The sequence below is a fragment of the Pleurodeles waltl genome, chromosome 7 (assembly GCF_031143425.1).
Source record: "Pleurodeles waltl isolate 20211129_DDA chromosome 7, aPleWal1.hap1.20221129, whole genome shotgun sequence".
NCBI lineage: Eukaryota > Metazoa > Chordata > Amphibia > Caudata > Salamandridae > Pleurodeles > Pleurodeles waltl.
Genome location: NC_090446.1, coordinates 771,236,331 through 771,262,498, shown reverse-complemented (window position 1 = coordinate 771,262,498; position 26,168 = coordinate 771,236,331). Strand labels below are relative to the sequence as shown.

The following is a 26,168-nucleotide window of genomic DNA, read 5'->3' as shown; positions in this document are numbered from 1 at the left end:
AAGTGAGCATTTTCTTGCTTAAACCATTCTGTGACTCTGCCTTGTTTGTGGATTCCCTGTCTGGGTCAGTTTGACAGTTGGGTTGTTTTTCACCTCACACCAGACAGTGACACAATGGGAGCTGGGGTGTGATCTGCATTTCCTGATTAGCCATCTCTGCTAGGAGGGAGGGGTGGAGTGGTCACTCTCATCTGAAAGGACTGTGCCTGCCTCTGACAATGCTGTCTCCAGCCCCCTGGTGTGTGTCTGAGGCCTTGCCTGGGCAAGGCAGGATTTCACAAGAAGGTGTGAGTCCCCTTTGAAGAAAGGTGACTTCAAAGACTAAAATGGGTATAAGAAGGGCACCCAAACTTACAAACTTTAGAAACACTTCTGGAATCAAGAGGAACCTCTGCCTGGAGAAGAGCTGATCGCTGAGGAACAAGTGCTGCCCTGCCTGTGACTGTGCTTTGTGGAGCTTTCCTGCAGTGCTGCTTCTGCCTGAGTAAGAGGGCAAAGACTGGACTTTGTGTGCCTTCCATCTTGAAGAAGAAATCTCCAAGGGCTTGATGTAGAGCTTGCCTCCTGTTGTTGAAGTCTCAGGGATAGCAAAGACTTCTTCCTGCCAGCACCTGGAGTCTCTGGAGAGACCCCTACTCTGCTCTGTGGTGCCCTTCCAGTTCCTGGGACCCTGAAAGGAGAGGCTGGCAGCCTAAGGACAAGAATACACGCACCGAGCGCCGTGCGGAGAAAAGATCGACGCGAATCCGATCGCGGCTGAGAAAACGACGCGACGCCGGCTCCGCAGCTGAGAAACGACGCCGCAGGAAACGCGACCGGAGAATCGACGCCCGGAGCAGGAGAAACGACGCGCAGCATCGCTGACGAAGGCTGAGAGATCGCAACCTGCGCCGCGGGACTTTCGGACCGTCGCGTGGCTGGCTGTTTCGACGCGCATCGCCGTGCCGAGTTGTTTTCGACGCATATAACCGTGCAGGGTTATTTTCGACGCACACCGCCCGTGCAGGGTTATTTTTGCCGCAAACCAGGTACATTTTCACGCTAGCAGCGCTAGTGTGGTGTTACAACTACCTAAAGACTCTTTTTATTTTAAACCTTTAAAAAATCATAACTTGACTTGTGTATGTTGGATTTTTGTCGTTTTGGTCTTGTTTTGTCTAGATAAATATTTCCTATTTTTCTAAACTGGTGTTGTGTCATTTTGTAGTGTTTTCATTAAGTTACTGTGTGTGTTGGTACAAATACTTTACGCCCAGCACTCTGAGGTTAAGCCTACTGCTCTGCCAAGCTACCAAGGGGGTAAGCAGGGGTTAGCTGAGGGTGATTCTCTTTTATCCTAACTAGAGTGAGGGTCCTTGCTTGAACAGGGGGTAACCTGACTGTCAACCAAAGACCCCATTTCTAACATTGGTGACCAGCGGTCGGGATTGGACTTGTATTTGTACTTGACATACAGTAATTAAGTGTACACTACTGTTTTGATCTCAGACCACTACGTGACCACATACTACTTGTTTGGTGATCTTTTGATTTTTCTCTTAAGGACTCTTTTTATTCTACTTCCATGATTTTGCTGATCCCTTGACTGATTCTTTTTACTTCATTGGGAAATTATTTTTTTCTGCCTTTTGGAACTTTGCACTTGTGACCATCATGTCTCAATCTGGAGATGCAACAGCTGGAGCTGTGTTTGAAATGGAGAAACTGAAGGAGTACTCAGTTGCTCAATTGAAACAGTTCCTTAAAGATCTTGACTGTCCCACTGAGACTTCCACCAGGGAGGGGGAGCTGCAACAGGCACAGAGGGCTTGGGTGACAATCAAGAAGGCTGGAGGGCACACAGAGGAGGAGAATATGGGTGGGGAAGTGCAGAGGATACACAGTGGTGTAGTGGAGGAACCTGTTACGCCTGGGGGGAGGGTCCCCAGGAGGGATGGCAGGGTGTCACCCAAGGGTCTGACTCCTGAAGAGTTACAGGACAGACAGGCAGAGAGGGAGTACCAATGGGAGCTGAAAAAGCTCGATTGGGAGTTGGAAGAAAGGAGGAGGAACTTAGAGATTAAAAAAATGATTTATGCTTACGAGCTTAAATTGAAAGAGCTGGAAGTCATGAGGGCTGAGTCCAGCTGGAATGGTGGCAGCAACAATTGTATATCCAGTGATGCTGCAGAAGTGCACATGCCCAGAGAGGTGGTGCCCTACTTGAAGGAGGGAGTTAACACACGCCAGGAGGTTCAGGGGTATGAGGTAGCTCCAGTGATGCACAGGGTCCCTGAGGTGGATTGGGGAACTGGCATGGGGAGTCATATTCCTACTGGTGGGAGGGACACTCTACTGACTCTAGGTGAGAGTGACAGGGAGAGGGGTTCCCCCCAGGTAGAAGTCCTGGTTATGGAGTGTGAAGACATCCCAGAAGAGTGTGGGTTGAGTGTCAGGGACAGTCAGGTACTGTCTCACCAGTCTCCGGAGGGTGATGTGGGGTGCTTTGTCAAAGCAGAGTCACTGGATGGTTGGGTGAAGGGTACTTTGGTTAATTCATGCGAGGGGCTGAGTGATGTAATTGCTGGAGAGCATATGTCTAGTCCTTATTTTCCAGAGCTATGCCAACACCAGGTGGAGTGTGAGTTCTCTGACCCCAGGGAGCTTACAATGGAGGCAGACTTCTGGGTGAGTACCAGAGAGTCTGAAGAGGCATTTGGGGGTGCTCCTGAGAGGAGTGGTCTAGGTAGTTCCCAACCAGGTGAGGTAGGGAAGGATTGTAGTGTCCCAGGTAGGTCCCAGTGTAGTGGGATGGGTGAGGGACCCCATGTCCAGTCTCAGAGGAGAGGGAATGGGGATGGGTTGAGGCCCAAGGTGCCCGAGATCCGGTCCCAGGTCCTGGAGGGTTCCCTGCGGGAACACCAGGAGGGGAGCCTAGCCTGTACCCTAGGGCCATCTGTTGAGGGAGACCCCACAGTGTCAGGAGAACTTGGGGGGGCGGCTGTAGCCAGCGTCCCACCAGTTCTGGTGTCTGGCAGTACCACTCCTAGTGAGGGGGTGCAGAAGTCCAGACAGAGGGTTGAGAGGGGGTTGCGGACCCCAGTGGAGAACCTGGAGGGTCAGGGGTCAGCTCTGAGAGCAGAGCCCCCCATGAATGACCTTGGTGAGACCATTTCTGGGTTGGGGGGAATCCAGACTCTGTCAGATGGGCAGAGGTCAGGAGACCTGCGCCAGCCAGACTCTTGTGTGGCCCTTCGGGACAGTGTGTCCCTTGAGGGGGGTAAGTGTGCCCCCCTGGAAGTCCTGGTGTGCCAGGCAGTGGTTCAACCGCAGGGTGGTGACCCTAGGTTGGATGACCAGGTTCAGAGGGTAAACTCTGACCTGGTAGGGGGTAGGTATGCCCCCCAGGAAGCCCTGGTTTGCCAGGCAGTGATCCAGTCTGTGGGTACAGACCCTGGATTGGGAGGCCAGGTTAAGGGTGTCCCCCCTGACCTGGAGGAAGGGGCTACTGTTAACAGTGCCCCTACCATGTTGTCTTCTGGGGGGGCCACTCCTAGTTGGGTGGTTCAGGACCCCAGAAGAGAGGGCAGGGGGAGGGAAGCCTCACCCCTGGCCCTGGTCCAACCTGAAGGTACAGACCCCAGGTTGGAGGATCAGTTGCAGGTTAACATCCCTGCACTGATGGAAGAATTGTGCAGGACTGCTTCTACAAGCACCCTGACAGTTTTTGACTCTGGGGGTGCCGCTTCTGCAGGGAGGGTACAGAGCCCCAGAGGGGAGGACCAGGGTCAGGTTGTCATCCCTGACCTGGTGGAAGAGAGAGTGGTCAAAGGGTGCCAGGCACCTGGGGCTACCACCCCCCACTCTCCACAGTCACAGTGGTTAGAGAGGCCTGAGGTCGGGCTCTCATCCCTGACAGTTGTCTGGGGCCACTGTGGCTTGCTGTCCTGGTGGACAGAGTTGCCCCTGGGGGGGGGAGGACGAGAGTCACACCCCGGGGGTGGAGTGGGCAACACCACTGTGTTGGCCCTGGTGGTACTATCTGCCCATTGCAATACATCTGTGAGCAAAGTAAAGTTAGGTGTTGCACAGATGGTGTCTGTAGATGTGGAGAAGGGTTCCCCATGGGTTAGCTTAGTGGGCCCTGAGAGTATGGACAGAGGGATCCAACTGGAGTCAGGAAGGCGTAGAACTGGAACATGCCCCTGCTGTTGTGGGCCTGGGTCCCTGTTCTATCGCCCCAATCAGGGAAGTACATCAAGGTATTGATTGTTCTCCCCTGGCTTTAGGCTGGTAGGGGGTCGTGTTGGACTTTTGCTTATGCAGGGTCATCCCCAGTCTTTTTTCGCCTCCTGCCTCCTATTTTTTTCTGACATGTTGCTGTTGGCTTTTCAACTCTGAGCACTTTACCACTGCTAACCAGTGCTAAAGTGCATATGCTCTCCTGTCTAAATTGTATGTAAGTGGTTTATCCATGATTGGCATATTTGATTTACTAGTAAGTCCCTAGTAAGGTGCACTAGAGGTGCCAGGGCCTGTAAATCAAATGCTACTAGTGGGCCTGCAGCACTGGTTGTGCCACCCACATAAGTAGCTCTGTAATCATGTCTCAGACCTGCCACTGCAGTGTCTGTATGTGTAATTTTACACTGTAAATTCGACTTGGCAAGTGTACCCACTTGCCAGGTCTAAACCTTCCCTTTCCTTACATGTAAGGCACCCCTAAGGTAGGCCCTAGGTAGCCCCAAGGGCAGGGTGCAGTGTATGGATAAGGTAGGACATATAGTAATGTGGTTTATATGTCCTAACAGTGAAATACTACCAATTTCGTTTTCACTGTTGCAAGGTCTGTCTCTCTCATAGGATAATATGGGGGCTACCTTTAAATATGATTAAAGTGTAGATTCCCCTAGAGAGTAGATGGACATGTGGAGTTTGGGATCCCTGAACTCACAATTTAAAAATACATCTTTTAGTAAAGTTGATTTTAAGATTGTGAGTTTGGAAATGCCACTTTTAGAAAGTGAGCATTTTCTTGCTTAAACCATTCTGTGACTCTGCCTTGTTTGTGGATTCCCTGTCTGGGTCAGTTTGACAGTTGGGTTGTTTTTCACCTCACACCAGACAGTGACACAATGGGAGCTGGGGTGTGATCTGCATTTCCTGATTAGCCATCTCTGCTAGGAGGGAGGGGTGGAGTGGTCACTCTCATCTGAAAGGACTGTGCCTGCCTCTGACAATGCTGTCTCCAGCCCCCTGGTGTGTGTCTGAGGCCTTGCCTGGGCAAGGCAGGATTTCACAAGAAGGTGTGAGTCCCCTTTGAAGAAAGGTGACTTCAAAGACTAAAATGGGTATAAGAAGGGCACCCAAACTTACAAACTTTAGAAACACTTCTGGAATCAAGAGGAACCTCTGCCTGGAGAAGAGCTGATCGCTGAGGAACAAGTGCTGCCCTGCCTGTGACTGTGCTTTGTGGAGCTTTCCTGCAGTGCTGCTTCTGCCTGAGTAAGAGGGCAAAGACTGGACTTTGTGTGCCTTCCATCTTGAAGAAGAAATCTCCAAGGGCTTGATGTAGAGCTTGCCTCCTGTTGTTGAAGTCTCAGGGATAGCAAAGACTTCTTCCTGCCAGCACCTGGAGTCTCTGGAGAGACCCCTACTCTGCTCTGTGGTGCCCTTCCAGTTCCTGGGACCCTGAAAGGAGAGGCTGGCAGCCTAAGGACAAGAATACACGCACCGAGCGCCGTGCGGAGAAAAGATCGACGCGAATCCGATCGCGGCTGAGAAAACGACGCGACGCCGGCTCCGCAGCTGAGAAACGACGCCGCAGGAAACGCGACCGGAGAATCGACGCCCGGAGCAGGAGAAACGACGCGCAGCATCGCTGACGAAGGCTGAGAGATCGCAACCTGCGCCGCGGGACTTTCGGACCGTCGCGTGGCTGGCTGTTTCGACGCGCATCGCCGTGCCGAGTTGTTTTCGACGCATATAACCGTGCAGGGTTATTTTCGACGCACACCGCCCGTGCAGGGTTATTTTTGCCGCAAACCAGGTACATTTCCACGCTAGCAGCGCTAGTGTGGTGTTACAACTACCTAAAGACTCTTTTTATTTTAAACCTTTAAAAAATCATAACTTGACTTGTGTATGTTGGATTTTTGTCGTTTTGGTCTTGTTTTGTCTAGATAAATATTTCCTATTTTTCTAAACTGGTGTTGTGTCATTTTGTAGTGTTTTCATTAAGTTACTGTGTGTGTTGGTACAAATACTTTACGCCCAGCACTCTGAGGTTAAGCCTACTGCTCTGCCAAGCTACCAAGGGGGTAAGCAGGGGTTAGCTGAGGGTGATTCTCTTTTATCCTAACTAGAGTGAGGGTCCTTGCTTGAACAGGGGGTAACCTGACTGTCAACCAAAGACCCCATTTCTAACACTGGCATGCTGGGGCACAGATCAAACACCAACACACTTGAATTGGTTCTACAAATTATAGGACCTCCTGGGTATTGAACAGTTAATTGCTAGTATAACACCTGCTAGGTTTGAGAAAGCATGGGGAGACTGCGTGCATTTTCTGTCTGATGAGGTTAGAGAACTCACATGCTCCACCTAATTACACATTTTGGGTCTCACACGAACACCCCGCACCAACTCCTAATTTAGAGTGGTGGTGCCCACCACAGCCCTCTTTCCTATCCTAAGGTTTTATGGACAACAGCTATGAGAATTAGAGAGGTTGTTTTTGTTCTCTTGCCTGTTTCCAGGGCCTCAACCTGTTCCTTTCTCTGCATTTCACTCCCTTTGTCTAATATGTGTTTTATCCCACGAGCCGTTGGATGTAGATGGATTTAAACCAGAAAGGTGTGTCCATCACTGAAGATAACGTTACTGTCTTCAAAGTGTGTCTATCACCGTATACTAGGAGCACCCAAACAATGCCATCAAATGGGTATTAGGCACTCAGGCCCTCATTACGAGTTTCCCGTTATTTTGGCAAGACCGCCACTCTGTCAGCCGCCAGAAGACTGCCAGTGATGGCAGTACAGTAACCACCGTATTACAAGTCACAAACTGAAGACCGCACAAATACAGCCACAAATCCCAAACTGCCAGGCTGACCGAGGGCGGGAGAGAGACTGTTTCACCACCAGCTCCGTCACGCCAACAACACCCACCCTCCATATTACAACCCACAAATCAGCATGCCGGTCATTGCACTGTGGAAAACCACTGGAAGTGCTAATTCGCTGCGGTCAAAAAATCACCTCCACCAGACCCTGACACCACATTGGACAGTCTGAATACCCCACACCTGACACACATCTGCTAACTGTAAACTATAACACACCCTCACACCCCCCACGATACTTTGCAACCACAACTAACTACAGAGAGACCAAGTAGAACACCAACAGAGGAGACTTCATGCTAACACCATAGGACAAACACTCTTCCACTACATCACACACCACACAATTGCACCACCAACACAATACACACAGCGCGACTGCACACATACACCAGATACCACAAGCAAACACAACTAAACACCCCTACCCCACCAACCACCCTACACTACACCCTACACACACCCCCACCCACAACACTACCACCATGTCCCGTCAGAAGCACCCACATTTCACAGATGATGAGTTAAGGGTCATGGTAGATAAAATCGTCAGGGTAGAGCCACAACTGTTTCAGCACTGGTCCACCAAACATCAATAGCCAGGAAAATTGAGTTATGGCGGAGGATCGTTGATAGGGTCAACACAGTGGGCACCCATCCACGCTCAAGGGAGGACATTAGGAAGAGGTGAAACGACCTTAGGGGGAAGGTGTGTTCCATGGCTTCACGACACCAGAGAGCAGTGCAAAAGACAGACGGTGGGCCTCTCCTCCTCCCCCTGAGTTCACATCCTGGGAGGATAAGGTCTTGGACATCATGCACCCTGAGGGCCTGACTGAAATCATCTGAGGACTAGACTCTGGTAAGTCTATAACACTTCCCAGGCACCAGCCACTCCTGTCCAGCATGCGTCCCCAACACCCATGATTCCCTAATCCACCCCATCTCACAGTTCCTCACCCCCACACCCCTTCCCTGCATGCCACAACACCCTACTGCCACTACCCCCACACAGTCCCTCCCTAATGCACAGATACCAATCACAATGCCAAGCACCACAACACCCACAATGCATCACTCGCTACACATCTAAAGTTCACAGTCCCACCTCACAGAGGAACACCTGCATGGAAAACCAAAGCACATGCCACACCAACTGGATGCTTCAACTGCATTCCAACACATGGTAATGGCAGCAATGCTATCCACTATCCCCAACCCTCAATGCAACATTGAAATAATCCCACATTAAGTCACACGCAAACAATGTCTGTAGTGCTGCATCTGTCCTTGCCATCACTGGGAAGCAAGTCAAGCTACTCCATGCATCAGACGATGATACGAGCAAGTACATCTCGACAATGTAACACCCTCCCTTTCCATCCACAGGTCCCGTTGCTACTGCTACCCGGCAGCCGATGACAGAGACAGACAGCCCTCCCCAGGATGAAGGCTCCAGTGGACATCTGGACAGTGACGACTTGCCTAGCCCCTCTGGGACAACTGGCCAGTTCAATATCACAAGCCCCATCCTGGAAACATTGGAGTCCCCCACCCATGTGGCCACTACAGCACAAGTAACCCTAACATCCCCAAACCGGTATACCAAGGACAGGTCAATCAGCAGTTTGCCCCACAGTACAGGAACCAGTGTCAAGGCCACACACCAAAGACAATGAAGGTCCTGGTGCAAGTGGTAGAGAGCACACTGTGCCTGGGGGACAGGGGGGCAGGGGCAGTGGGAGGGCACCTGTGGGCCAAAGGATGAGGCACTCACAACAAACGACTGGCCAGGAGGCCATCTCCCAAGTCCTGGGAGCATACCACCAGTCTCAGGACACAATAGGCAAGATCCTCGCCACTGTGCAGGAGAACCAGAAGCTGCAGAGGGAGTACCACCAGGAGGCTAGGCAGCAGTGGCAGACCCTCAACGCCACCATGGCCCCCATTACAGGGGTACTGAAGAAACCGACCACCATCCTGCGTGCATCCTCCACCCACCAGCAGGTCCCATCCACTAATCACATTCCAACAGAGCCCTCCGCTTCTGCGGCAGCTAGTGTAATGGAGGCCCTGCCAGAGAACCCGCAGACCACCAGCACCCCTCCCCCTGTAGCTGAGGAACCCACATGCAAGCGAGGGCATCCATCCAGACATCCTGCAGGACCTGATGCCAAGACCAAGACCACTGCCAGGAAGTGACCCTCTCCTGAAAATCTTCCCTTTTCAGCCACTGACACGCCCTGTTGACTGTCCACTGTCATGTCTCCATTTTCCCATGGCCCCTTCGATTCTGGACCTGGACTACCTACAGCTGGCACAACTACTCTGATGATTTCACCCACCATGACCCCACTCATCACCCACTGCACTTGTGAATTTCATTAAACACCTTTGAGCACAGCTACTGCCTATGTGTCTTTTTTGTAATAAGTAGGAATTTCTGTGAAATAACATGTCATTATAGTCAATCAATTGTCCTGCTAATGACTGTGAGATAGACAGAAGGGGTAGCAATATGCAGGAAGGTTGATGGCAGAGCAGACATATTCTGGATACATGTGTCAAGGGAGCCACCAGGCAAGCCAGGAACAGGAGTTGCACCATACGAATGCCCTGCAAATAGACCAAGACAGGGACAACAGTCACCATAGGAGTCAGTATAGGACACGCAACACACATGCTATACAATGTCTCAACCCTATTGTGATTTTGCCAGTGTGATCACAAACCATATGTCCATGTCAGATCAACATTTCCAAAATATCCATGCCCATTGGTCCTTCCCTCACAGCTGGCACATCTTATCTAAGGTCATGTTTCACAGTCATTAAGAGCTGGGTTATACATGTGTACTGTGAGGATGAATAGCAATACTGTCGACATCACTATAATTGCCAATAAATGGCATTTAGCTAAACAGTACAAGGAATGTAGCATATGTGCACAATTTTGTGTTAGTCGTGCAACACAATCTCTCAGTTAAAATAGCACTAACATTTGAACAGTGACACCTCTTCTGATGGGCAAAATGTCCCCCCCCACACACTCACCCAGAGAGTGAGCTGCACTCAACACCTCCACTAATGACAGACACCAAGAGGAGCTATGTCACAAGGCAAACAGGTGCACAGGTCACATACATAAGACATGACACAGACCTGTTACGCATGTGAAGTATTGTTGACTTAACTCTGCTCTGGAGTCAGCTGCATCCTCATCATCTTCCTCCTCATCACTCACTGGTCCAGCTGCCACATCCAGCAATAGGATTTGATGCCTCAGCGGCAAATTGTGCAACAGGCAACAACGATTTGGCAGACTTTAAGTGGTTTGTACAGTAGGGCACCTGCCGGAGCATGTAGGCATCGAATCTGGCCTTCAGTAGACCAAAGGTTTGCTCGATAACACGCCTCACCCTGCCGTGGGCCTCATTAAAATGGATTTCACCATCTTTTGTGGGATATCTCACAGGTGTCAGCAGCGAGGGAACGTTAGGGTATCCAGAGTCATCTGTGTGCACAAATGTAGGACACATCTCAATACCGGTGGGGACACAGGGCAGATTGTGAAAAGAGGTGAGATAACATGGGCATGCATTCTACTGGATACATACTGATCAGCCAGGCCCCGTCTCTCTGTAGCTGTGCTATAATTTGTGGTAAGTTGCTGTTCCGCAGAATGTATGAGCCATATACAGAACCTGGAAACTTAGCTGTAACCTGCAAGATATATTGGTCAGCAAGACGCACCACTTGCACATTTATAGAATAAAAGCTTTTCCTGTTCCTGTAGACTTGCTCATTTATCCTGAGTGGAACCAAAGCAATGTGGGTGCCATCTATGGCCCCTATCACATGAGGGACATGTGCCAAATAATAGAAGCCTGCCTTCACAGTGGTCAAATCCGCACATTGAGGAAACTTGCTGTAGGAGGGCAGATGTTTGAGCAAAGCACACAGTACATCCTTCAATACATTGCTGAACATCTGCTGTGACATCCCTGCTGCTAAGCCAACTATCATCTGAAAGGACCCTGAGGCAAGGTAGTGGAGTACTAACAACATTAGCACCATGAGAGGGATGGCATATGGGTGACGTATGGCAGGCGACAGATCAGGCTCCAACTGGCTACATAGCTCCATGATGGTCTGACGGTTCAGACGATACATCTGAATGACTTGCCTCTCTTCCAGGGAAGCTAGGTCGACTAGGGGCCGGTACGCAGGAGAGTGTCCCATCATCACCATTGCACCATATCTGGGAATAGGAGACAGAAGTCATATGTTTATGTATACAATGTGTTGACACTGTAATACTATGCACTAGTCAGTATATATAATCCATTACACACCTAAAATTAATCTACGAATCACTGTTTAGCATGTAAAATGGCAGCTCCCTGTCCTGCATGCACAGGACAGTTGGAAGGGACCTCAATCCACCGGCGTTAGATGTCATGGTGGTAGGTGGTCTAAACCGCTGGTCAACGCCTCATTGGATAACATTGTTCCCTATGGGAGACTGGGGCCAATGGTGATCACCGCCGGTGGTGAGGGTCATGTACGTGGCAGCCATGACCACCATTTACTGTGACATAGCTCACTTGACTCCTGACACTTGTGCAAGCAAGACCTCCACTGCATGTGCTACTGTGTTCTGAGTATGGAAGCCAAGATGCCACGTCCTGCAGGAGATAGGGCCCAGGCCTTCACCCAGGAGGAGCTGGAGAAGCTTGTGCACGGGGTCCTACCCCTGTATTGACAGGTGTATAAGGCACCAGAGCAGCAGGTGAGTTTCATTTCACTGTCCGGTGTGATTGTGATGTGTGTGAGGATACAAGGCGTTGGGACGGGGCAGACGGAGTGGATACATGGAGATGGATGAGAAGTCTGAGCATTAGTGGCGTGATGACACATGAGTGTGGTCATGAAATGTGTCTGATGTGTGATGTCCACTGCTGACCCTGTAATGCCACTGTACATGACTTTGTCCTTCTGTCTGTGTCACACATGCAGGTCAGCATCCGTCAGAAGCAGGGGATTTGGCGTGCTATCACCAAGCAAGTTTGTCCCCTGGGGGTCCATAGCCGGCGGAGCAACCACTGCAGAAAGCAGTGGCAGGACTTGAGACGCTGGGCCCGGAAGACCGCAGAGGCCCAGCAGGGGACGTCCTCCCAACGAGAGAGAGGTGACCGTCGAACCCTGACCCCCCCTAATGGCTCACATTATGGCGGTCCCTTCCCTGAGGTGGATGGGCGCTTGAGGGCAGCACAGCAGCCACAAGGGGGTAAGCACAGACTCACACCTCAATAATGTAATGCCTATATGGCTTTGGGTTTATTACTGGTGGATAGATGTAGCGGAGGTCATTGGTAGTTGCACGCCAACTATGTTTGTCAGCCACCTTGGCAGGATTGGTTCAAAGATGTGTGTCCATACCATGCAGACAGTTATTTATGGGAGCATTTATTTCCAATGTGGGATTTGTGTCGTCACCCTCAACAAGGTTTAAGAGCCCAGCTCCTACCAATAGCATCAGTACAAGTGAGGTGTCAGGGCATTGCCATCAGTATCACCCTACCACTGTGACTGAGATAATTAGTGAGTCCTCAATCAGCTGCCATGTACTGTATGTGTAGATGGGTAAAATGGGGCCAGATGTCAGTGTGCCATTTGTCAACGGATTATTGGGCATGCTACCTATCCATGCAGGATTCTGTTGAGTAAGGAGTACAGGAAATGTCACCACACATGACCATGTGAATGTGCCAGGAATGCAAGCATGACTAGGATGTCCCTCATCAAGTACATGAGTGCTACTGTTCCACCATTAGCAGTTTACTTCAGCATTGCTGTAGTTTACCCCATGGTGTCCTACTCTTGTAGCATGTATAGGTGAGGGCATGGCCTGCCATGGCATAGCAGCAGATAATGATGTTGTTACTCTGTGTGTATGTAGGGTTGGTATTGACCCATTGCACCCTGTCTTTCTCTGCCACCCTCCCTCCCTCTCCACCTCTGTCTTTGTGTGCATCAGCATCATCAGGCGAAGGAGAAGGGGCACCTGCGAATGGGTAAGCTGCAGCCCATGGAACCCAGGAGGCTGATACCGGCAGAGCCGAGGAGACCAGTGGGATGGAGGTTGAGGGGAGTGCCGTAGGGGAGACAGGATGATCGACTACATCTTTGGATTCCTCCTCTGATGGATCCTCCCTGTTGCTCCCCACCCAGTTACCCGTGCCTGCTCACCCAGGAGGGTGGGCATCTCCTTCGCTGCAGGCACCTCTGCCCCAGTTAGCCCTGCTGCCCTCAATGAGGAGGCTATTGACCTCCCAAAGTCCATCTCTGTGAGAATGCCATCCAGGGACTGGCATCACAGACGCAGCAGTCAAATGCCTACCTGGAAGGCATTCATGGTGCCCTGGCTGCCATGCAGAGATCCTTTCAGGCTCTGGTCTCCTCATTGACGGTAGCCAGTGTTCCTTCTTCCTCCGATCCCCCTCCAAATACCTGTTCCCAATCCCACAGCCCTCTTCCCCCACCCATCCAATGCACACTGGCATACAAACATGCATCCACATCAACAGCCCCAGATCGCAAGGATAAACACAAGCACCACAAAAAACACCACCGCCATTCACACACTCAACAGACACAACATCTACTCCCTACACAGACTCCCCCCTCCCAGACACCACACCACTCATACCTGCAGCCACAGCATCATCACTCCCAGATCCTGCGACAAGTGCCCTCATTCCCACCATCACCAGAATAGCAGACCCCCATGCATGCACCCCATACACCACATGCGCACTCAGCACAACTGTCAACACCTCCACATGCAGCACATCCACCCTACCTGCAGACATCACCACAACATACATTCACACATCCACCCTGCCATCTCCCTGGATCTCCTCCCCCCTCCTCCCACTACACCTAAAAGCACACACTCACCCACCCAACAGTCACGCAGCACACACGACATCCACGCTAGCACCTGCACCCAAGGTACCTCACCGTACACATCTCACAAGCGCTCCTTCTCCCTCCACTCCCAAACGTTTCTCCCATGACCAACTTTGTGCCCCTAAAAAACATTTCCTTCAAGAGTTTTTCCTGTTCCCTCCCACTGACCCAGTCCCTGTTCCCCTCCCCAAACCCGTGCATTCCACTCTCCTGGTCCTCTCTTCCTCCACCTGGAACTAGCCATGCCCCTCCCCCACCCAAGACATCTACCTCCACCAAGGCAAAGGTTACCCCTCCCAAAGTGAAACCTAAGCCCCTTCCCACAAAAACTAAAGCCCCCCAACCAAAGCCAAAGGGCCCCCTTCAAACCCAGAACTAAGGACCCCCTCCAAACCCAAGCCCCCACTTTGAACCCCCCCCCCCCCACAATCACCCCTGAGGTGGTGCCTGCATGCCCCATTGAAGCCCCTGCCATTCGGAGGCCACTTTGCAGTCAGGAGTCAAGTTGGGGCCATGGACATTGCCCTGTGTGCCTGGGGCACACATTTGTGTTGGACTGGCCAATAGGCCTCTATTGTTCATTCTTTAATATTTTATTTGGTTTCCTGTTGAATACATCTGCACCAGGGACCCCTTGGTGTCGAGGATAACATACTTGCCCTGGCTTTCCTTCCACATGTATGTGTTGCATATGTACGATTTGTTGTGTGTGAGTGTGTATGTGTGTGTTGGTATGGGTGTTTGTTTGCGTGTCCGTGGCAGCTGGTGTGTGTTTTTTGTGTGTTTGTGTGCACTAAATGGCCTTCCCTCCAGTGTGTGCTAGGCGAGTTTACTTATGGGTGGTGTCTTCATCGCCGTCGCTGGTTCTGGAGTTGTATGGCCAGCAGGAGCATTGGGAAGACTTCCAGTTCGGGTTCCATAGCGGCTGCCGATGTGCCTGTGTTCCTGAAAGTGAGTGTCTCCTTTTCTGTTGTTCGTTTCTGCCAGGCTTTTAGTGGTGTGGCAAAAGCAGTGGATATCCTGGCGGTGTGCAACCACGTAATATGGTCAGCGGAAACATGCTTCCTCCAGTCTGGAGATGCCTACCGCTGGCTGCCGCAGGCCACCCACACTGGGGGTACTGGTGGTGACCGCCATGGTCATAATATAGTGGTCTGCTCTGCAGGGCCCACAGCGATTCGGCTGCAACCTCCACCGCAGCGGTCCTCGGACCGCCAAACGCATAATGAGTGCTTCACTCACAAGATGTGCCTAACATTGTGAATTATGGATATATTGTCACTTACTGAATAAATATAGGCACTTAGTTCAAAGGTGTGCTCATCAGAGCGTTGCCCTCTCCGAAAGGTTGCTGCCTCCGATATTCCCACTGCTGCAATGTTCACTGCTGTTTCTGAATCCCTACAGAAAAACGACAAAATTATTCACTCTGTGTAGATTTTTTTTTCTTCAAACAAGCACCTCAGATGTCATGTCAATGTATATTAAACTCCCCAATCCAGTAAGATGGCCACCGATGTGCTGCTTTACCTCGGTTTCAGAAGGAGACAGAGCTTGTACAATGAATGCCTACAGCGTCATTGCATGCCGTTTCCACAGGCAATATCCCACTCTGCACTTTCCAACACTTTATTGCTTTAACATGCACTCCCTAGCGTGAAGCTGCTTCGGAAACATATAGGTCTCCACATGCAGCAGTCGTTGCAGTGCGAGCCGAAACAACTAATGGACAAGTCTTTCTAATTTTCTTATCAGGTATCAGTCTAACTATTCCCAAAGCTTACTGCAAACTACCTTTGTGCTGTAGGGAACTAGTATTTCTGTGTGCACTCTGGAACCAATATTTTTTTCTCAAAAAGACGCAGTAGCTGTCTTACCCCACGTAATGGGTCCTTACACGAACCTAATCATGCAGTCATCTCATGATGTCTCAAAGGCTGGAACTTGTCACCAATCATCTCCCAGGAGTCATAACAGGGTTAAAATAGGTGTGTTATTTGAGACAAAGGTGACTGCAGCTGGTGCTCCTTCTCTAGCCAGTGAACAACTGACTCAAGAGAAAACCCAGCCAAATCACAATACAGTAGAACACAGGTGCTATAACATTCTAGGTTTAAAGGTATTAGTAATTTAAGCATAGATCATAATGTACACAAGTACAACATGGAACAAAGCTGGATTTTGTAGACGCTGAGGTAATTTTGTCACTGGAAGGGATATGCTGCCTTGCCTGACTACCTTCAGAATTAGTCACCTTTTGATTCTCAGAATCCACCATTGGGACAAAGCTGGAAGCTGTAGCTGGTTAGGGCTCCTGGAAGCTGGATCTTTACCATAGCGTCCTACTGAACCAGTTTTCAGCAGGACAAAATGCTCCAAGTAGTACAAACTTCCTGGAGAAGCCTTTGCACCATGACCCGGTCTTCCATAGGTGGACAAAATGACAGAGACCCCCAAGTGTTGGCACCGTTTCTTGGGATCATTTCTGCAGACCCCAGGTCCTCCATGCAAGATTCTAGGCTCCAGCTCACTCTGCAGTCAGGGCTCATACAGCACTCAGTCCTCATTGGTTAGCTTGATTCTCTTGCAATCAGAATACCGCCTATCCTTTGTGTCCCTGCAGCAGGTAACAAGTAGGACAACCACTTTATTCTTGGAAAGCAGTTCTACTCTCTTAGTGCCAGGATGAGTCAGGAGTCACTGAGCCTATTTCCTCGAGTAGGGTCTCCTACTTTCACAATGTCTTCCCAAGTTCAGGAAAAATCTGAAGACATGGTTGGGAGGTCCCAGTCTTATCCAGTGCACTAGCCAGCAACTGGAGCATTTCCTACATCCAATTCAGACTATTCTTACACTATTGCCTCCTCTTTTTTCCTTTTCAGTTAACATCAGATTTCCAGGAACCCCAAAAAGACTGCTATCCCCTTCACCATCTGGAGATGCTATGGTCCCTCTCTAGCCACTCTCTCATTCAGATGAGATGTCTTTCCCATGTCAGGGCCAAAACTGGTTTCTGTCCTCCTGGGAAGTGGGGGAGAGTCAAAAAGACTAGGGAGGCCCTGTGAATGAATTAGAGCAGTTAATGCCAGCTCTGTTTGACATCTTCAAATCCAAAATGCTAAGGTTGTCCTTCCATCAGCCAGAAGTTCATGCCCCCCATCCAGATGGCTAGTCCCCAAGTGGTCAGTACTCTGTTTTTCTCAGCCCAAGGATCAAGCCAAGCCATTTCCTCTGGGAGCAATGTTGTTAACTTTCAGCCCAAAAATGTGAATGAGGCCTCTGGACCAGGGCCGGGAGGCAAAGAGGCTGCAAGCCTCTGTTCTCTCTGTCAGCATAAAACACACATTGGTTCCTTTTTCTACAAAAGTTAAGACAAATCTACTTCATCCATTAAAAATTCAGCTTTACCTACACAGTGAAAACAACTTTGCAACAGTTGTTCAATGTAAGGGCATATTAAACTATCCCCAAAATGTTCTATGTCTTGTTTATATATTAAACATCTAGCTATGTGGGCTTAGCAGGCACATGTTAGAGGTGATTTATCTGATATCTACAATTACATTTTCCTAAACTGAAAAGTCACTTTTCCTTATCACTACAGTGCTTTAAAACTGCAGCCACACTAGAGCAAAACTGTGCCTCCTGGAGCCATATATTTGTGTCACATAGGTGGGGGATATGAGTACCCACTGCAATCCATTTATACAATTAACTTCCCACTTGTGGAGCAGTTTCTGTACCAACCTACAGTGGCCTTACTAGACAATTAAACAGACCAGGCATTAGATGAGCAGTGATCAGGTACTCCACAACTATACTTTTAAAACATGTGTGAAGATACATCGTAATTGCAGTTGTTTTTAATCTGTTGTGCTCAGTGATGCTCAACAATTTGTTTATTAATCCTGTTGTTTTTACTGTGATAACTTCATTTATATTGTGCACTATTTTTAACCTTCCTCACGCTTTTCCGTGTGCCGCAGGTGATCCCAATTGAGCGGAGAAAGCTCTTTCTTCTTTCCCACTTCCAGTTCTCATCCATTTTCTTTCCCCTTGTGGAGTTAGCGGTGTAGCAGCTGACACCACTCCTTACATAAATCCACCATGCTAGTGTAGATGTGCCGGTGGCGTGCCAAAGGCAAGCCTGTCTGTGCCCATCTGCGCCCAGCCATCGCCAGGAGGGAGGACACGTGCCCCTTTTGCCAAGGTTAGTCACCCCAAAATAATTTTTGGGGACTTGCTTTCCTCAAATGCCCCTGACATTGCCTTCTTTAGGGAAAACTGGATGTGCCTCTCGGCCCTTCTAGTTATAAACTTGGCTGTTCCAGACGATTACTACAGATTAAGGTTAGACAGGGAGGGCAAAATAGGCAGCGTTATAGCCATTGCCTACAAAGACTCAGTTAAAATCACATTAATAGATAAACAAATAGCTGACTGGGCTGAGATCTGTATTTTTAGAATTGATTTCTCCCTAAAGGTATCATGGAAATGAGCAATACTATACAGACCCCCAGGCCCTAAAAGAGATTTTCCTCTAAATCTAATTGAATACATCGCTCCCTATGTTCTCAGTTCCCAACATTTTCTTATACTTGGTGACTTTAATTACCACGGCCACAAAATCTTTGATCCTGAGATCGCTCAACTTTTTTCAGACCTTGATACTTTAGGCTTGCAGCTGAAAACAAACGGCCCTACCCATGTAGCTGGTCATACTTTAGACCTCCCATTTACCAACTACTCAGACCTCACCTGTTCTCCCACCTTACCTCTGGTCTGCACAGACCATTATCTGATCAGGTTTCAGACCATTATAACACGGAGCTGTGACAAACTGAACACCAATACTATAAGTAAAACTAGACCCTGCATAAAATCAATGCAGAGTCCTTTTTCAAAGAGTTTAAGTTCTCTTTACCTGAGGCAGTACCAGACCCCAATAAAGCCCTTGAAGAATTTCATGATGCCTTATTCACAGCTTTTAACCCCCTTGCCCCGTCACGAAACAGTCCTATAACTAGGCTTACTACTCCTACCACATGGTATTCCACAGAGCTACGTTCAGAAAAAGCCCACTGCAAAAAATTAGAACGGCGTTGACGCTCAAGTAAGGCTCTTTATGACAAAACAATTTAGAAATCCGCCCTCAATCTCTATCACAGAAAAATCTACTTAGCTCGTAAAACCTTGATTACTCAACAAATCAATCTATCAAGAAACTCATTCGAGGCACTATACAGAACCTTGAAGGAATTTTCCAACTCACGGGCTTGCAATCCCGACTTACTCGAATCACAATATGTATGTGACTCTTTATCACATTATTCTGACCAGAAAATACATCATATTTGTGCAAATATTTTTAAACCCATCAACCAAGAATACCCTGACCCTCTTTCAATTCCCACCCCTACACAAACCTGAGGGTTTACCTAATTTTACGTTGTTTACAATTGTTAAGAGCCTTGAGAAAGGAAAGTCGGGCTCTCCTACCGATGTCTGCCCCCCAAGAGTAGTTGCTCTACTCGCAGACCCTTTAGTACCCACTTTATGTTTTCTATTTAATCAATCAATCACCAAAGGGACTCTTCCGCTGACTTGGAAAGATGCACTAGGAAGGCCCATTCAAAAAAAGGTCCATCGCTTGGCAGCTGATTTATCCAACTACAGGCTCGTCTGTCTTCTTCCTCTGTTAAGCAAAGTCTTGGAGGGGCTTATTAACAACCAACTAACTATCTACCTCCAGAAAAACTGCACATAGCATAGAAACATCCTTAGTAGCAGTAACAGACTATATCAGATTAGCCCTCGACTAAGACACACCAGCAATAATGGTGCTGTTAGACTAATCCACTGCCTTTGACACTGTGTCACATCCAAAGCTGCTACAGAGACTGCAGGTTTGTAGAATTCAAGGGATGGCCTTGAAATGGCTTAAGGCCTACCTAAGTAACAGAACACAAACCATCTCACTAGACCCTTTTAAAATCATCTAAGCGGAGTGACAAGGGAGTGCCACAGGGTTCCTGTATAAGCCCTACGCTTTTCAATATTTATGTTGCCCCACCCCCCAGCAAAAGCTGTCCGAACGTATGGCCTGGAGATCCATTCCTATGCATATGACACACAGCTGCTATCTCCTTTAAAAAAGACCCAGCTATCACCAAGCAGTGCTTTGTATTCAGTTTGAAAACAATTGCTGCTTGGATGTCTCTTAACTGCTTTCAATTGAATGCAACTAAAATTGAGATAATGCTGTTTGGAAAAGTACAACAGTTCTGGCAGACGACTGGTGGCCAGCCAAACTGGGCCCAGTACCCATTCCCAAACAGGTAGTGAAAAATTTAGGTGTACGACTGGATCACAAGGTAACTATTAAATAGCGGGTCTCTTCTATGACAGGTAAGGACTTCTACACTCTGAATGTTAAAGAAAGCCCTTCAATTTCTACCTTTATCAGTCAGGAAAACCTTAGTTCAAGGCCTCATAGTTAGTTAGTTGGATTACTGCAATGCTTTGCTAGCGTCTGCTGAAGACAGCCTAATTTCAAAACTTCAAGTAGTTTAAAATACAGCCGCCCGGCTTATATGTAACCAACCATCCGGCTCAGCCTCATTACCCCTTCTCCAATCAATACATTGGTTGCAGATTAGAAAAAGAACAACCTTTAAAACTTGCTGCCTTACCCATAAAGAGCTCATGGGATCCCCAACCTACCTCGCCCAGGAGCTCACACCTTACTACCCAGTGAGACTTCTGATACCTAGCGATAAGGCTGTACCTCCTGTAAAAAAATCCAAAGCAGGAGGTACAGCCTTCTCCTACCTGGCCCCGGTCTACTAAAACAAACTCCCATATGAAATCTGAACCTCTACAGAACATCTCTCTTTCAGGAAAATGCTGAAGTCTTCTCTGTTCTAAACTTGCCAACCCTCCTCTAGCCTAGAAGCACCAAGATACCCCTCCCGCGGTGATTCGTGTGCTATAGTAAATGATATTAACATAACATCAGTTGGGTGACACCAATTTTACAGTACCATTTAAGGGGCAGATCACAGCCACTGTGGCATTAGTTAGTAAGGTTACAACGCACAGGGTCATAATACCAGCAAAAATAAGATCAAGTAAAAGGCAAATAAGATAAGATGACCAGGCAGAATAGGCAAGTTTGCTACACAATTCTATCAGTTGTTTACACACAAACAGGGAATGTCACTCATCTTGAAAAATTCCATTAAACTTTGGACAAAATGGTTTTGCATACATAGTGTTCTATAATTGTTTTTTGTGAGTTCCTTTCTTCCCCTATTACTGCCTGTGTCCCATTAGGATACCATTCCAAATTGTGCACCGTTCTGCCCTCTACCCTTGTGAGGTTTAGTGATGGCCAGTCTCTTGGATGACAGTGGAAGCTCTGGCCTGGAGTGTAAACGGCTTGCCCCGTAGGTGCTGGGAGGGGTGGGGTCCTTGTATGCCCTAGGCCACAGCCTTTGACTCAGGGCTGTGGAGCTAGCTCTGTGCACACTCACACTGGATCTTGTTGCTTGAAGTCAAGGGTTGGTAAAGGTGGTAGGGGAATTCCTGGGTCTGATATAGAGTTATTTTTATGTCACCCCGTCCCCATGATGTAGGCTGTGAATATCCAATTTCACATATTGATAGGACAGAATATAATTACACAATTGAGGGACAAAATATTGAAAGTAAGATTCTATACCTGTGAAGTTAAGAATAGTAAATACTTACCTCCTCCTGTGCACTTACCTTTTTGCATATCCAAACCCTGTGAAATCGGGCCCAATGTCCCCAGGCCCGGCATTATTTGGTCCAGTATTTACAGCTCCGGTAGTTCCAGGCCATGAGACAGCCGGCTACTTGAAACGATCCGTAGCGATACTCCAGCATATTCCCCAATATTCCCTAATCTAGAGTAAATCTCTATGACAAATATCACCACTCCTAATTAGGTAACGTTGCACTGCTGCCTCGTGGTGTTACTGTTCGGTGTATATCTGTGAAACATACACTGTTGCAGCACTGTGTCTAAGGAGGGAACTTTGCACTGCATCATCTACATGTGTACAGGAGACTCGCACTGTTGCTTTAGATTCTGCACCATGTAACTGAAGAAGTTTGCTTTAAACATGTGCACTGTACAAAAGCAACAATTGTCTTTGGCATTGCTTCTTTAATGAGTATCCTTGTACTTCATAGTGAGGACTGGAACATTGATTCCTGCAAAGAGCTGGGACCCAAGTAAATAAGACGAGTGCTTGTGTGGCATACCACAGTACAAAACATAGGGCCTTACTACGAGTGGCTGAGCGCTGTCCTGATGATTATAACCTCATTCTCTGCCAGCGGTTTCATGGCAGTAGCACCAACATGAAAAGGCTGGTGGTGATCAGGTGCAGGGTTCCACAGGGGAGTGCACTTGGCATGGGCAGTGCAGCCCCCCCGGCCAGCACCATCGTAATGTTCACTGTCTGCTTTGCAGACAGCGAACACTGCGAGGGTGCTGGTGCACCCTGCAGACGACAGCATTGCTCGATTACGAGCCGGACACAATGCTGTAGCCTGTTTCCCGCTAGGCCAGAGGGCCGAAACTTAAGTTTCCTCCTGCCGACTTAGCAAGAAACCGACGGCCACCCTGTCAGGAGTTTGGCGGATTACGTTTCCCGTCCACCAAACTCATAATCGGGCCCATAGTGTCTACATGTTAAATGCATGCGAGCGCTGCGCAAAACTGAACTGAGCCACACGAGTGCCCACCTAAACGGTATTAAATATATTATTTTGTGTTCTCCAAGCGGGAGATGTCAATTTGCTGTGTGGCAGGTCAGCATCTTGTAACGAATGAAGAACATTTTCAAGCAATTGAGAATGCAAATGGATTTCAATGTGGGAAATTGATACATGAGCAAACAACTGAAGTGACAGTTTTCTTCTATTTCAGCTCGTTTCAACCCAAATACCCCAGCTCCCAAACCTCTGAAAGTACGACCAACATTCAGCCTCTATTCTGCGCTCAATGAAAAAGTACTAGAAGCGAAGCAAGGAGAAGCCTTCCATCACACAGAACCGTCCTACCCTGGACTCTTTGAAAGTGATGAACTTTAAAAATACTGAAACTACGGAATCACAAAGCATCTGCTCACAATGTACTTCAGCGGTGTCAGTAGTACAGTAGTCATTGATGAATACTTGCAATGTTTTCTTTGTGACTGCTAAAGTGGTGGATACAGAACTTTCTGTGTGCATTGTATTTATGGTTTCTTTCTTGTCCATTTCTGTTGCTGTCTTGATGTGACGATATGTATTACAGCTGTATGTCAGAAAGTACATGACCTGCTATTCTTAACCAAGTGAATGAAAATTGGACTGTAAACACAAAAATCAGTACTGGTGTAGCTGACACAATATTTCATTTAACAACACCACAGCAATAAGTGGAGAACCGCTTACTATATGTTTCATTACCCCTGCCTCGGTTTGTGATTTGCTTGACCTTATTTCTCATCATTGCTTGGCTTAATTAAGTCACAGTTCACACAGAAAGTCCAGTGTGAGCACTTTGTAATGACAGGCAAATTGAGTTACTAACCAACAAAAAGTCATCACAAATAGGGCTGCGCAGAAACAACCAAATATTAAAATGTACTCAGTGTTTCAGAATGACCAGTAAGTTATATCCACTGAAGCAATCTACTACAAAATTCGCAAATACATTCATTATGTTACCTGACTGTAACTGTCTAGTAGCCAAGCACTTGCCACAAAACATTTTCCATTGGTCTCATATTCTTACATAAGGATCCTGAAATGGCTTCAGAAGCCGAGATTGTTAGGCAAATATTTTTTTGTCTATTGGTTAAAATCCATTGGTTCCATAATTTGGGTACTTTTTCCCATCTGCCTATTTTTCTTTCGTCCAGTCAACTTCTTTGCTGTGACCCAGAATCCGACCTAGTGAGCATGCCAACTGCTGGACAGAATACTGATGAATTATATGAGTGACTGAGAAACTCTATGCAAATACGATTTTCAACAATGTGCTAGAAATATTTATTTTATTATTTGAATGACGTTTTCTGGACAGTGTAATCCATTTATTTGCACAGTAACTGCATAACTACCGTTTGAGCTGCTACTCTACTTCTAATAAAAGTGAATTGAAAATGTCAGTGTTTTCAATATGGAGTTCAATTTCAGATATTCCAGTCAAGTGAAGATCCTTATTATATTACAGATTACATGTTAGTGTGATTGTGGTTAATTCCTGTAAGTATGTGGCTCTTGTCATTTGATTACTTGGTCAACTTCACTAATGGTTCAACTCCATTGAGAGTTCGAAGGGCAATGTATTTTCTGAAGGTTTAGAAAAAAACTTAAGCACGACAAACCTTGGGGGGAAACTCAAACGGTTGATGAGATGAAGTGAATTTAGCAGCAAAAGTAGCATTAAAACATGGCAATAACTAATATTCTATGCTGGAGGCTCATTTGGCAAATTTAACACAACTTTTCTTCCGAAGAGTCTTCAGTGAATGGCTGTGATGTTCAAGCCTTTAAAGGATACGTTTTGTGGACTCAATGCTAATACGCAAGACCACCCACCGAGAGCAGTGCATGTCTGGTGACAGGAGCTCAGCACCTCATTCTCTCTATTGGAATAAATGGAGGTAAATGTTACAGAAACACTGGAGACGAGTATAATACTTGTGCATTACGGACATAGGGGGTCATTCCAACCCTGGCGGTCGGTGTTAAAGCGGCGGCCAACCCGCCAACAGGCTGGCGGTCAAAAAAATGGAATTCCGACCCTGGCGGGAACCGCCAACACAGCCCGCCACTTTAACACTCCGACCGCCACGGCGGGACAAGCAAACAGCGCGGCGGTCACCGCCAACAGACAGGCGGGAGACAATGTACCGCCCACACTATCACGACCCACCAATCCGCCACCTTTTCCGGGGCGGTTGCCCCGCCGATAAAAGCACGGCGGAAACAGACTTTTCAAACAGAAAACGCTCACCTCTACACACTCCACGAGGAATCTGGACAGCATGGAACCGGAACTACTCATCCTCCCAGCCATTGTCTTCCTGCTCCTCTACCAGGAGCACGAACGCCGGCGCAGACGACAACGGTGAGTACTGCACCTACGACACAGGGGAGGGGGGAGGCAAAAAATTACAGGGACACACATACGCCACACACCCACCCCCACCCTCACCCACTACAACACACACATCAATGCAGAGCAACAAGTCAGAGTGACACCCCCCAAACCCCCCGGAAGAATGCAAAGACAAAATAAAATGATCATTAAAAATGAAGTACATTATAGCATAATTGAAGTTAAGTGAAATATGAAATATATAAATAAAATAGATTACATCATGAACAATATATACATAGGCCAAAAGTCCGGCCCATATTGGCTATCATCCATTGTTCGTGGGCCAATGGGCCTAAACACATGGGCAAAGCCCATACACGAGACCCGATTCCATTGGAGAGAACACTGCAGGGGAATCAGATAGTAAAACTACAGGCACCTCAGAGGGAAGGGAAGGGGGGGGCACCTCAGCCTGTTGAGTCCACGACGCCAGATCCACGAGGGGCCTCCATGCCCACTGTACCATCCTGGGGAGTGCAAAGCCACAGTCTCACAAGTCTCTACAGTGGGTGGCTTGCCCACTGTACCATCCTGGGGAGTGCAAAGCCACAGTCTCACAAGTCTCTACAGTGGGTGGCTTGCCCTGTTCAGCGGTGCTTGTCACGGCGGGGCCATGTTCAGCGGTGCTTGACATGTGTTCCCAGGGAACCAGATCGGGCCAATATTTTCGGCTCAGTCGCCATCCGACCTTTCGCTTGCGGGGCCCTCCTGTGCTGGAGTCCTGGGCCCGTGGGTGTCCTCCTTCACACCCGAAATGGGGCTGGTGGGGCCCTCCTGGGCAGCTCGCCTGCTGCCGGACTTGTCCGCCCTGCTGCCCTTGCCCTCCTTCGCCGATTCTCTGGGGCCCTTGCCTCCCTTTGTGGATGTGCCAGGTGACGGTGCCAGGGTAGTGCCTTTGGGGGC

At 48.4% G+C, this 26,168-nt stretch overlaps 1 protein-coding gene across 3 annotated transcripts in view; it reads left to right on the top strand.

The window, feature by feature from the left end:
- The window catches only part of MYOT (myotilin), a 607,534-nt gene extending 583,267 nt beyond the window's left edge, over nt 1-24,267 (top strand). For all 3 annotated transcript variants that reach the window (XM_069199264.1, XM_069199262.1, XM_069199263.1), the window contains one exon: nt 23,040-24,267. In XM_069199264.1, the coding sequence (XP_069055365.1) occupies nt 23,040-23,203 (164 nt within the window). In that variant the 3' untranslated portion in view covers nt 23,204-24,267. The remainder of the gene's footprint in view (nt 1-23,039) is intronic.
- Nucleotides 24,268-26,168: the final 1,901 nt, after the last annotated feature.